The sequence below is a fragment of the Raphanus sativus genome, chromosome 6 (assembly GCF_000801105.2).
Source record: "Raphanus sativus cultivar WK10039 chromosome 6, ASM80110v3, whole genome shotgun sequence".
NCBI lineage: Eukaryota > Viridiplantae > Streptophyta > Magnoliopsida > Brassicales > Brassicaceae > Raphanus > Raphanus sativus.
In genome coordinates, this window is record NC_079516.1 from 16,573,580 (window position 1) to 16,586,727 (window position 13,148).

The following is a 13,148-nucleotide window of genomic DNA, read 5'->3' on the forward strand; positions in this document are numbered from 1 at the left end:
ATATGTCATTCTGAAGGATTTATTCACTTGCTGAGGGGAGAAGCCAGAGAAGTAGAACGAGCTTATGAATAGTACCAGGTACAAAATGAGTTGGTAGCTACCTAGATCCGGTCCCTATTTCTGATTGAATAATCAAATATGATAAGCGGATGAATCTTAAAATCCAGCATCAGTGAGCTTCCTTGTTGCATTACTAGCATGATTTCTTTAGGCTTACACTCAGTTTTTTTTTTAAATTATTTTTGCAGATTCCGCATCTGAGACCCAGTGAGTACAAAAGGTCGAGGTTGTCAAGGAACCTGAGGACAGTAAACCGAGCCTATGGTGGTGCTCTATCTGGAGTAGTTGGTAGGGAGAGGGTAAGCAAATCTTTAAAAAATATTACATAAACAGTTATTAAGATATGCTCTTTTCTTATAGAGCTTTTACAACTAATGCTTAGCACCTATGGAAGAGCACAAGATTGTGAAGAAGGTTTTGAAGCTTCAGGAGTCCAAGGAGAAGACTGCTCCAAAGAGTTAGAAAAATTCCTTGTGAATAGTTTTGCAGTACATTACAAGAGTGATGACGAGGGATTAGTAGAAATGGAGAGACATGAGGTTTTTTATAGCTTTTGAGTTGGGTTTTTGCTATCAGTTCAGAACATACTTTGTTTTTTTTTTTTTTTGACAACCAGATGTTTACTTTGTTAAGCATGGTATCTCGCTATTATTTAATATCGAGAGACAGAGGTACAAGCACTAGAAATGTTCCATACTATATGTACTTTCTATGTTGTTAAGAAGAAGAGCTTTCATCTGTTTTCATTCTACTTATTTTTAGTATCATGAGTCAAATCAACTTACCACAGAAAGGAGGAGTTACTGGGTAAGTTTCTTTCTTTCTCTTATATCCCATCATGATGTATCCGACCAAATGAATGCTCCCCTTCTTCATGAAAACTGCAACAAGGAAGCAATGAACAAAACGTTAGTTAGACGTTTTCTTAGATGATGTTTTAAAAGAGTGGTTTATGTTAATCAGAAAAAAAGGACAAGAAATTACTTTCTTATATCAGATATTCGAGGAACCAAGTCGCTATTTCAGCATCGTCAGGGAGACCACTTGAAAGCGCATGACGATCGAACCCAAACGGTGGAGACAAGATGCAACATTCGACTTTAGCGTCACAGATCACACACCTGTGGTGGTCGCCTGCAGATTGTGCAATCTTGTGTTTACAAGAGCTGCACCAGAGTTTGTGTCCACATGGGAAGTTTGCCCATAGAAGCATGCTCTTGTTGCACCAGAAACACATTCCTTTCCTTACACACGTCTCATAGCTCTGCAAATATTTACCACCCTCCTCCCATCATATTTTAAAACAATAGACAAGTATTCATTTTTTTATGATAAGAGAAGAGCAGAGAGTACTGAGATTGCTTTACTTGATAGAAGTCGAATTCACGGAGAAAGAATATGGATGTGCTGTTTCTGATCCTTGCAAGTGCCTCTAGAATCGGATGTTTTATCTGATGGTTGCTGTAAGAAGCATCCAAGGAAGGTTCTGGCTTCAAGGTTTTAGATACATTTGAAGCTGTCTCTAGAACCGGATGTTTTACTTGACGATAGTTGCTGTAAGATGCAGCCACTGGAGGTTGAGGCTCTACTTCTGGCTCCAAGGTTTTGGAGACATGTGCTTGTTGTATGAAGCTGCCACTGCACATAAGATCTGGGGTTGTTGAGACTTTCGGTTTGCTGGGAGAGAGAGAGTCATTGTTGAGAATGGTCTTCAAGGTTTGAGAGTCATGTGCTTGTTGTGTTGCTGATGAGGATTTCGGTTTGTTGAGAAAGAAAGAGTCGCTGTTCTTGATTATAAGTGGTTCTGGAGGTCTTCCTTTGAGCTGAGAACACTTGGAGGGTGGTAACATCACCCAGTGGCTTGGAACTGCAGAATTACCTATGAGGACGGATTTAATTTGACAGAGTTTTGGAAAATATTTGATGAAGTCGATGAGCTTGGGGAAGCCAAGGGAGGCGTGGTTGAGTTCCATCCCAAAAGCAGCGTTGAAATCAGCTTTGAGTGATGAGAGGGGATATCCATTAATCTCTCTGAACCTGTCTGGTACATCTCGGAGATGCCGAGGAAGCCATTTTACGAACTTTTTGAGCCATGGTGGCACGGTAGTGCCGGAGAAACTGGTTTCTTCATTATCTCCTTTAGCAGGTTCTGCTTCTTTGCTAACTGCATTTCAATGTCGTTTATGTGAGAACAAAAGCACAAAGCTTGTCGGTGGTTTTCTTTGTCCATATAAAAGAAAAAATACTTACAACAGCCACTGATGTTTGTTGGGTTAAGGAGGAAGCGTATATCTTGCGACTGCGTCAGCTCTATTGGTCTCTGTTTTCTGCACAACATGTATGAAACATGTAGCCAATCAGATTAAGGTGATCACAGGATAGATCCATAGCAACGATATTGGTAAAACCAATTGTTTGTGTATTGCTTCTCACCGTAGATTATGAATTTCTGCACTTGCTCCACACTGAAGAAGCAACTCAACGCATTCGAGATGGTTATTCTTCACTGCGAAGAATAGTGGTGTCTCTCTGATTACTGTCTTGGAGTGAACCAACTCAGGGTAGGCGGCTAGTAGAATCTGTAGGCTCAAAATATCATTATCTTGTTTCACCTTAGGATGAGAAACACAAAAAAGATTAGGAAACTATACCTCAAGCGCAGATAAATTGCCATTTGCAGCAGCTAAGTGGACTGCAGACAAACCCAACTTGTTCTTATGGGTAATTCGGGCACCGTGTACAAGAAGTAGGTTCATGATTCTGGATTACACAAAGTTTGGAAGAATCAACATGCGACCTTATTGTATATGATTAGGGTAGTAAGGAGAGTGACTCATACCTGGTTTGTTGCTTATGTGGCACAGATGATCCCTTCAGGCAGCAGTGAAGAACTGTGTTCCCTTCCGCATCTGTTTCGTTAACATCGATGTCCGTGTTTATAAGCAGTTCAAGAACAGCTTCATCTCCTGCCTACAGGATCGATAATGGAATACTACATTACAACCCTCATCGTAACAATGCTTATAAAGTAACCAAGTCTCTCACCTGCACAATGGAGAAAAGCGGCGAGGTTTGCTTATCCACAGAAGATCCACTAAAAACTGCAGCACCAAAGAGCTGAAGGAGCCCAATCTCCCGCAACAAGAGCATTCTTTTCTGGCTGTTACTACTACTCCGCAGCGCTTCTTGAATAACAGACTCATAGATCGTCGTCTTTGGCTTCGTCGACACAGAGTCATCAACATCCTGTAACGCCACAGCCGCGTCTCTGATCTTATCAACTGCCACAATCAGCAACGCAGTCAAAGGAACTATCTCGCCAGCCCTGGCGTATGCATGTGCCACAACGTCCACTTCCTTCGTCTTCTGAGCTAGTAGCCTCACCACCGTCAAATCCTTCACTCAAAAAGATCCAAATTTTAACAAGCTTGCATCTTTTCTACATTCCATAATCAAATCCAAGCAGGGGGAACTAGTGTTTAATTAAACCTTGTCACCAAGCAGAAGGATCAAGTCTGCAAGAGAGTCACCACTTGGATCCCACCTCACATCCAGGCTACAAAAACAGGAAAAATATTGTTAATAATTAGTTACATTTGACATATGATAAGACGTTACCAAACAAAGAGGGTAAGAGACCAGATGCAGTGTCATTAGTTAATAGAGTTTACACACATTCAAGGTTCATGACCAAGAGGTGTGACTGACTAAAGAGCTTTATTCCCCTAACTGATCAAAAGACACGTCATCAATAATCGATCAAAAGACACGTCATCAATCAATTACCTGCCGCTGCAGAGAGAAAGCTCCAGAGGAAGCAAACCGCGTCCGTCTTTGCTCCTCATATCCGTGCGAGCGCGTCGCTTGAGAAGCAACTCCACGCACCGCGGCGAGCCAGCTTCCGCCGCTGCGTGAAGCGGCGAGAGCCCCGTATCCTCCGCCGCGTCGTTGATGTACGGAACCGATCCGATGTCTCCGCTGAAGATAGACGAGGCGCAGGCGACGGCGTCGCGGCGGCAGCAGGCGGCGAGGAGCTTGAGCGCCTCGCCTCGCTCCCGCTCGGGGTCTTGGCCGAGGAAGACGCGTCTCGCGCGGGAGACGAACTCGGATTTGTTGTCCTCCACCAAGGCGGAGTAGGTAGATGATGATTTCGCGGCGGAGTAGAGAGGTTTCTTCGGCGGCCATGAATCGAAGATCTGAGTGAAATCGATACTCATCGGTGCCTGCAAAACGACGGAAAATCAAGAAATCAGAAGCGTGTTGATAAAACGACGAAAGAGGTTGAGATGGATCGGCACCAGTTCCATCTCTGAAACCCTAGCTTCCTCGGAGGAGAACGCGCAGAGGAATCGAGAGATGAAAGTGAGGTAGGAGTTTATGTAGACGCGTTGAAAGAAAGGTTACTAAGTTTGTTTCAACGGACTTTTTGATCGGAGAGAAGTGGAAGAGACCGTTCCGGCGAAGTGATTTTTCTTTTTTTCTTTTCCGAAAAAAGGAGAGGGAAAATGGGGAAATTTATAGCGGTGACGTGGGTGTTGCAGTGTATGTGAGAGGACGTAACTACCCTCCGTTTCGTGCACGGTGGGAGTTATGTGACGAGGGGTAGGTTTGGTATTTCGTATTTTTCTAACCTTTTTGGTCTCCTGAGAGGCGAATAAGGGATACTCCGTACTCTTTTGTTTTCGGATCATTTATGGGTGACCTCGTTGATGACAAAAAAAAAAGTAAAGCGATTCATACGCAAGAAAGAAGCGTTTGCGTTTCTAAACTTTACTTTTTCTTACAGCTTTTAGAGAAGGCCAAAACTTTGTTAGTATTATAATCTACTTATCATGTAGCCTGGCAACTACTTGGGAACATTTTTGGACACTTTTGTTCAGAAAAAGAAAACATTTTAGACACTAGAGGATTTCCTCAAAACCATCATCCCAGAGTTCAACCATGTCAGAAATCAAACACAGCTTTCATCTCATTGCTACACGATGGCATTGAAGGTGTAACGGTGGCGATGCTGGATTGCTCCCCGCAGACATTTTTCAGTGAGCTGAGAGAAGAAAAATTAAAAAGACAGTAGAAGTAATTAAAAACAAAATTAAAAAAGACGATAGAAGTAAGCCCAAAATTTAATGTGGGCCTAAGCCCACTTGGATATTTTTGAATCTTAAGCCCCTAAAGTACATTGGATATCTTCTGATGTATAGATTTTGGTCTAAACATGAAATAGCTTCGTGACGCTGATCTATTAAAGCTTGTTGGAGAGTATGGTCTTTTTTTTTTTTTTTTTTTTGAAACTGGAGAGAGAGTATGGTCTTCGTTGCAACAGAAGCTATAGAGGGTTCAATATACTCTTAACCAAATCCATCATGCTGCAAGAGTATTTGCACATTTTCCCTACAGTAAAGGCAATTCATAAGACTATAAAAGTTTTAAAACGAATATATGCACTTATTTTATAAATAGTATGATATCTGCAATGCTCTAACACATTATATATGATTGAATTATAAAATGATACAAAACAATGAGATGTGCATGATAAAATTGTGGAATAGTTTTTTTGTGTGTTTTTACTTTTTATTTCGGGAGAATTACCAATTGTGACTCAAAATTTGGAGTCAAACCCAAAAGAATACCCCAACTTGGGTCAAAGGCAAAAGTAACCTAAAAGGCTATTGAAATTACAACTATCTCCTTGTGAACAAACAAAAAAACGGATTTTTTTTACGTTTCTACCCCTCGCAAGTTGTCTGTTTAGACGACTTGAAAATAAGTCGTCCAGACGACTTAACTTAACGTCGTCTGGACAGTTATTCTTAAACATAATTTAAAAATTTTGTAAAAAATATTTTGATAAGTGAAAATTTGGAATTATGTAATTAACATATGTCTTAAGAGATATAAATTAATATATAACAAATTTCAATTGTTTTCAGTCCAGATGAGTGAAAGTAGTGAGTCATGATATTCTTTAGTTTATGTTTCATCAACATATGTTGTAGTATTGTATGTGTTCTTAGGGTTAGATTTTGGAAAGCATTAAAACCGTTTTTGAAATTTTTTAAAATTACCTAAGCATGTTCATTTTTGTGTATAGTAAACACTATTAAAGTATAATTTGATTTTATAACGTGGTTAGTAAGTTAATTTAGTCATTTTAGTTTAGGGGTTCATTTTAGGGTCTGGGACGACTTAATATTTAGTCTTCTGTGCCCAGACGACTAAATATTAGGTCGTCTGATGTACATTATCAGCCAGAATAAGTCGTCTAAACCGGACCAAACCTTAAAGTTTACCAATGTACTTTTAAAGCTAACCGGATCATTTACCCAATATATAAGGTGATTTTTTTTTTCATTTTCGCGAAATTCAGAAACCCTACAGTTCTCTCTCACCGGCGATATCAAAGGCGATTCGAATTCCCACTATTTCCGAACAACCATCGTTCTCAACGTCGGCTATCTATCTCACTTCATTCTCACCGTTGTCGCCGCAGCTTCTTCTAACCCTAGCGCCGCCGATTCCTCTAAACCCTAGCGCCCCCGCTTCCACTATTTCCGAACAAACCGTCACCCTCGCCACCGTGCTCACCAACGTTCTCACCGCCGCTTCCTCTAAACACTAGCTAGCACCGCCGCTTCTTCTAAACCCTAGCGCCGCCGCTTCTTCTCTGTAAACCGTAGCGCCGTTTCTCTGTAAACCCTAACGCCGGTAAGTCATCAAACTCGAGGAAAAGATGAACATAAAACGTTGTCTCTTTCAATTTACTCATTCTCACCGTTTCACGTTTATTTTTCAGATCTATAACCACAATGACGAGTACTCCAACTCCTTCTGCGACTAATCAGGTCCGTTTGAAATTTTTCTACTGGAAGACTTGTAAGTAAGTCGTCTGGAAAGTCTTCCAACTGGACGACTTAGTAGACAACTTAAATATAAGTCGTCCATTTGGAAGACTTTCCAGACGACTTAAATATAAGTCGTCAACTAAGTCGTCCAGTTGGAAGACTTTCCAGACGACTTAAATATAAGTCGTCAACTAAGTCGTCCAGTTGAACGACTTTCCAGACGACTTATATTAAAGTCGTCTACTAAGTCGTCTGGAGTAACAATTAAGGCGTGATTGATTTAGCTTGTGTTCTGACTTCTATTGTTGTCTTTGATTATTTTGCAGACAAAAAGGATGGATATTCCAGAACTCCCCGTAGGTTATACACATTAGGGGAAGAGCCAGAACCCCACAATAGCATTTCGTATCATACGGATAACAAGAAGTTGCATACTGCTCTTAGGGAAGCTCTCACTGATGCTGAATTTTGAAGAGCTCAAGGAGTCGAGATTGGGAGTTTTCATCAAGTTCAAGGAGCAGGGATTTGGTTGGGCTTCAAGGCTGGTTCACTACTTGCTCTGTTTAAAGCTGGACATTAAGAAGAAGTACGAGATGTGGTGTCTCGTTGGTCCAGAACCTGCGAGGTTTTCACTGTTAGAGTTTGAAAACATCACTGGTCTAAACTGCGAGTACATCGTGGACCTTGAGACACCAGAATGTGGAAGTTACCCCAGAGATGGTTTCTTTCTGGGGGATGATGGGAGTTCATCTGGAAGCTGGGCCAACTACTGATCAGATAATAGCAGCACTGAAGAGATGCGGGGATTGGTCCAGGGAAGATCGCAAGCGACTCGCGTACTTTCATCTTCACTGGATTCATTGAAGGGAGAAAGTTTTCAACCGCTACACGAGCTACTCTGGCAAGGCTAGTGATGGATTTAGAGATCATCAACCACAAAATCCCAACGGAAATCTCTCAACAACCATTTCTCCATACACTGCATGTAACTTAAAATCATCTGCAAATATTTAAAATAAAACACATTAGTAAACATAGAGAAAATGAAGAAGTTCAATAAACATTATCGCAGACGACTTATAATTAAGTCGACTTATAATTAAGTCGTCCAGAAGACTTAAAGGTAAGTCGTCTAAAGAGGTCACTTTTGCAATTGAAAATTAAAAGGGACGACTTAATTCTAAGTCGTCCGGCTTTGTTTGTTAAAAAAAAAATTTCAGACAACTTATATATAAGTCGTCTACGAGAAACGGGCTAGTTTTGCATTTGACCGAATCGTGTCAGATCTTTGACTATTTCTGGACGACTTATAATTCAGTCGTCTCTGGAAAGTAAAAATTTCAATATTTTATTCAAACTAGACGACTTACATGTAAGTCGTCCTAGGTTAGTTTTGTAATTGAAAAATAAAACTTGAAATTTAACTTTCTCCAGACGACTTAACTAAAAGTCGTCCAGCTAGACGACTTAATTTAAGGTCGTCGGGATAAGCAAGGTTTGACCAGAAAATTGGGAAAAATTCTGGACGACTTTGCTTTTCCCGGACGACTTTAAATTAAGTCTTCTGACGGGACGACTTTATATTATGTCGTCTGGTAAAAGTTAAATTATGAAGTTTTATTTTTCAACTACAAAACTAACCTAAGACGACTTACACGTAAGTCGTCTAGTTTAATAAAATATTGAAATTTTAACTTTCCCAGAGACGACTGAATTATAAGTCGTCCAGAAATAGTGAAAGATCTGACACGATTCGGTCAAATGCAAAACTAGCATGTTTCTCGTAGACGACTTATATATAAGTCGTCTGGAGTGTTTATTTTCAACAAACAAAGCTGGACGACTTAGTTTAAGTCGTCCGTTTGACCAGAAGACTCAGCAGTAAGTCTTCTACATACAGAAGACTTACAAGTAAGTCTTCTACGCGAACAGATTTTGAAAAAAAATCAAATTCGTACCTTAAACTAGGTGAGATGACTTCGTTTGCACACAGGGTCTTCTCCAACCACCCAGAACCTCAAACGAAAGCAACCGTAAGTCAAAACGAAAGAAATATGGGAGAGAAATATGGCTCTTTCAACCATCGCCCATATTTTGAATCAAAAGCTTGAGTTTTTTGGATGAATATGGAGAGAAAGTGAAAGAAATGTTGTTTTTAGTTCATAACAATTGAAACAGAGAGAGTGTAAAGAGATTTACGTGCATTAAAGGGCATTAAAAGCTCCAAACAGTTCGTACAAGGTTGTTCCCACTATTCATGGCAGTGGCAATATTGTAAATACTTGAAGAAAATGAGGTTGAGACGGTAAAAAGCCATTTTCGAAAAAAAAAAAGTTAATGGCATTTTCGTAGATAAAATGCAGATGTGGGGTTAAAAACTCCAAAAAAAAATGAGTCAAAAGAAAATGTTAGTTTTGTATTTGACCTCAAGTTTTGAGTCACTTTTGCAATAAGCCTTTTTATTTCACTAGTTTTTTTAATTGAAAAAAATACTTTCAACTGATATGGACATGTACCAAAAATAAAATAAATACTAGAAATCCAATAATAGCCTATAGTTCTACATCATCGTTGAATAATCTAATACAGGTTACTCATGTTAGGTTTTTTACTGGGTCTTGTTTGGGCTTTTGTTTTTTGAGAAACCTAAAATACGCTGAACTCAAAAAGAAACACTTATCATTAAAAAGAATCATCTAACTGGTGACCAAGGAATGAAGAGGAATAATGCATTCCTTAATGTTTCTAACAAATTTTACCATTTATTAGGAATAGTCATTCCTTCTCATTCCTTTTATTGTAGAGAATTAAAGAACAAATTTATTCCTCACTAAATTTGAAGAATAAATCTAATTTAATAATGCATTCCCTAACATTTCAAAAAAGAATCGCCGTTTACAAAAAATAATTTTTTTCTTTTCATTCCTTGTCATTCTTTTTTTGTAGAGAAATTAAAAAAAAATATTCCTTGTTAAGATGGAACAACAAATCTTTTTTATTCCTCAATTTTATTCCTTAACGTTTATTTCCTATTTGTTTTTTTTGATTCCACAATGGTCAGTCGGACCCAAAAGAAACCTATTTTAATGTTGTTACATATATACAGTAATATTTTCTTTTGATAGATCCATGTATCTGGATGATCCGAAAGAAACCCGACTAACGCCTAATGATTGTGATGTGCCCTAAATCAGCAGCAGAAACAATTCGAGAAAACTTGGCTTATGTGTTTGGATCAAACGAGATGGGCTTGATAATTTATGAAAAATATGTTTATAAACATATTTCAGCCCAAAGAAAGAAGGGCCCAATAAGAAAATGCAAGCCATGGTCGAATAATATATCAATCTGACGGCAATTCAGAGACCGTCGATCATGCAAAAGAGCGCGACCAGCTGATGAGTTTGGCGACCACAATTTTCCAAGTTCAGTCAAAAGTCTTTGGTCTTTGGTCTTTGGGTCTTTAGTCAAGTCTACAATATTTATTAGTTTACAAGTTTCTAGGTTTTGACTAAACCTTTTGTATGCTTTGCCTATTATAAAAGACCATTTGATCAATGAAATAAAATAAGTTTTGAGTGTTTATTTTTGGAACCTTGAGAGGGTATTTCACTTTTCTTGTTCTTGGTGTGGTTAGCTCCAAGTAACTCTCTCTTTCTCGTTGGACCGGTGCGTCACATCCGGCAACAGATCGAGTTTGCTTCCTTGTCGGACCTGTGAGTCATATCAGGCGACAATCAAGCACCTCTGGTAGTATCATTGGGTCATTCCGCAACCCTTTGTGTCACCGTTCAATCCATCAGTTCTCTTCGGAGTTCACCTCTGGTAGTATCATCGGGCCTTCCGCAACCCTTTGTGTCACCGTTCATCCCACCAGTTCTCAATCCTCTCGGATCTGAGTTCATATCATCCGTACGGTAGAGTGATCCGTATTTTGGTTCTATCAAGTGGTATCAGAGCCACTCAACCGGTACTATCTGTTCATTTTCTCATCTTTCATCTTCTTCATCCATCTTCTACCTTTCATCTTCTTTTCTAAAAAAAAAAAAAAAAAGAGTTCTACGAAAAGCCAAGAGATCATTCTATCTGAAGCTAAAGAAAGACAGATTTGAGGGCAAATCTTTTTAAAGAAGGAGGGAATGATGTGCCCTAAATCAGCAGCAGAAACAATTCGAGAAAACTTGGCTTATGTGTTTGGATCAAACGAAATGGGCTTGATAATTTATGAAAAATATGTTTATAAACATATTTCAGCCCAAAGAAAGAAGGGCCCAATAAAAAAATGCAAGCCATGGTCGAATAATATATCAATCTGACGGCAATTCAGAGACCGTCGATCATGTAAAAGAGCGCGACCAGCTGATGAGTTTGGCGACCACAATTTTCCAAGTTCAGTCAAAAGTCTTTGGTCTTTGGTCTTTGGTCTTTAGTCAAGTCTACAATATTTATTAGTTTACAAGTTTCTAGGTTTTGACTAAACCTTTTGTATGCTTTGCCTATTATATAAAGGCCATTTGATCAATGAAATAAAATAAGTTTTGAGTGTTTATTTTTGGAACCTTGAGAGGGTATCTCACTTTTCTTGTTCTTGGTGTGGTTAGCTCCAAGTAACTCTCTCTTTCTCGTTGGACCGGTGCGTCACATCAGGCAACAGATCGAGTTTGCTTCCTTGTCGGACCTGTGAGTCATATCAGGCGACAATCAAGCACCTCTGGTAGTATCATTGGGTCATTCCGCAACCCTTTGTGTCACCGTTCAATCCATCAGTTCTCTTCGGAGTTCACCTCTGGTAGTATCATCGGGCCTTCCGCAACCCTTTGTGTCACCGTTCATCCCACCAGTTCTCAATCCTCTCGGATCTGAGTTCATATCATCCGTACCGGTAGAGTGATCTGTATTTTGGTTCTATCAGATTGTTGACCGGAAATCTGGATAAGGCCCGTCGGAAAATCCGCCAAAAGTATCCTGGAGAGCTGGCGATTCCCTCATGAAAATCTGCTAGTGACCACTTGCAGCTTAGACCAGACTTTTTTATATTGAATCCGAAGACCCTTAAAATAATCACCACAAATCCACCAGCAGCCGCGCATCGAACCATGTATAGTATTTTTTGTTACTCTTAGAACCGCACTAAATTACAATTAATAATAACATAAATGGTACTCTCTTAGCTCGTTGAATGTGTGTAAATTATTTTATTATTTAAAATTTGTTACGTTCAACATTGCGAAAGGAAAGCCAGTGTGCAGGAGCTATAGCAATCATTAATTGGTAAATTGACCTATCGGTTTGAGAGTGAGTGAAGCTATAGGTAGGTGAAGTGTGCATAAACATCATTAAGTATCATTAAGTATTCTGTCGGGGCATAATATCATTTCTACAAAACATTCTTTAGCGATCGCATTTACAGTATTCTACTTATAAGAAAGTCGAGACGTATACATGACTCGTTGAAATCACTATTATCGCATGCTGTTTACTATTATTATTACGCATTTTTAGTTAACTCGTAAACTTAAACTACGACGTTGATTACGCAGCGTAAACATAACTATACGAAATTCAAATTATATAAATAAATATTCTGGAAAGTTCAATTATTGCAGGCTGCTTTTTCATGATTTACTAATAAATTTAAAATTTAAAATTTAAAATGTTTTCTTTTAAAGTTAAGTTTTTTTTTTTTTTGACAAACTAAAGTTAAGTTGAAAATGTTATTTTGTTACATTATGTTTGAATGTATCAAAACTGATAGGAAAAATCAAAATGGATCGTTGGACATAGAAGCATTGTGGAGCCTAAGAGACCAAACATTTAGTACGTGAAACCCACATGGACTAACATGTTACATCTCCCTTTGCAATTAGTTGATTATATAAATACACAGAATGAAAAAAAAAAACATGATAGATATACGAGTGGTTTTTGATGATCTTTGTTGTCGATGAATACAAATGGGTTCTAAACTATGTTAATCCGTTAATCACGTTGCAATGGAAACATATGTATATGAGTATTTGTTGACCAATTTTCTTTTCAACATCAAAGGTGTTATATATTGATGAAGTCATTCAAACAAGATAGTAATCCGCATGCGGTTTTCATTTTCTTAGCTGTTTGCAGCACACTGTTGAAGAAAAAATAAGTTTTATTTTCCTTAGCTGTTTGCAGCACATTTTAATGTAAGAAAAAAGTTTCATTCTTGCAACCGAAAAATTCCCATGTTCCCAACAAAAACAAATT

The 13,148-nt window shown here is 38.7% G+C and overlaps 1 protein-coding gene across 2 annotated transcripts; it reads right to left on the reverse strand.

Annotated features, from left to right (window-relative positions):
- Window positions 1-430: 430 nt before the first annotated feature.
- On the reverse strand, window positions 431-4,529 carry LOC108810110 (uncharacterized). 2 transcript variants are annotated; one of them, XM_018582243.2, is made up of 11 exons: window positions 4,359-4,529; window positions 3,847-4,283; window positions 3,550-3,616; window positions 3,106-3,456; window positions 2,900-3,030; window positions 2,712-2,820; window positions 2,494-2,639; window positions 2,314-2,387; window positions 1,428-2,224; window positions 1,045-1,324; window positions 431-941 (listed from the first exon to the last, which is right to left on the reverse strand). In XM_018582243.2, exons 1-10 carry the CDS (start codon window positions 4,365-4,367, stop codon window positions 1,049-1,051), a joined length of 2,397 nt encoding a protein of 798 aa, XP_018437745.2. In that variant the 5' UTR covers window positions 4,368-4,529; the 3' UTR covers window positions 431-941; window positions 1,045-1,048. The 2 variants fall into 2 exon arrangements, with proteins under 2 accessions (XP_018437745.2, XP_018437746.2); XM_018582244.2 differs by having other exon boundaries at window positions 432-941; window positions 2,311-2,387.
- Between the last annotated feature and the right edge of the window lie 8,619 nt (window positions 4,530-13,148).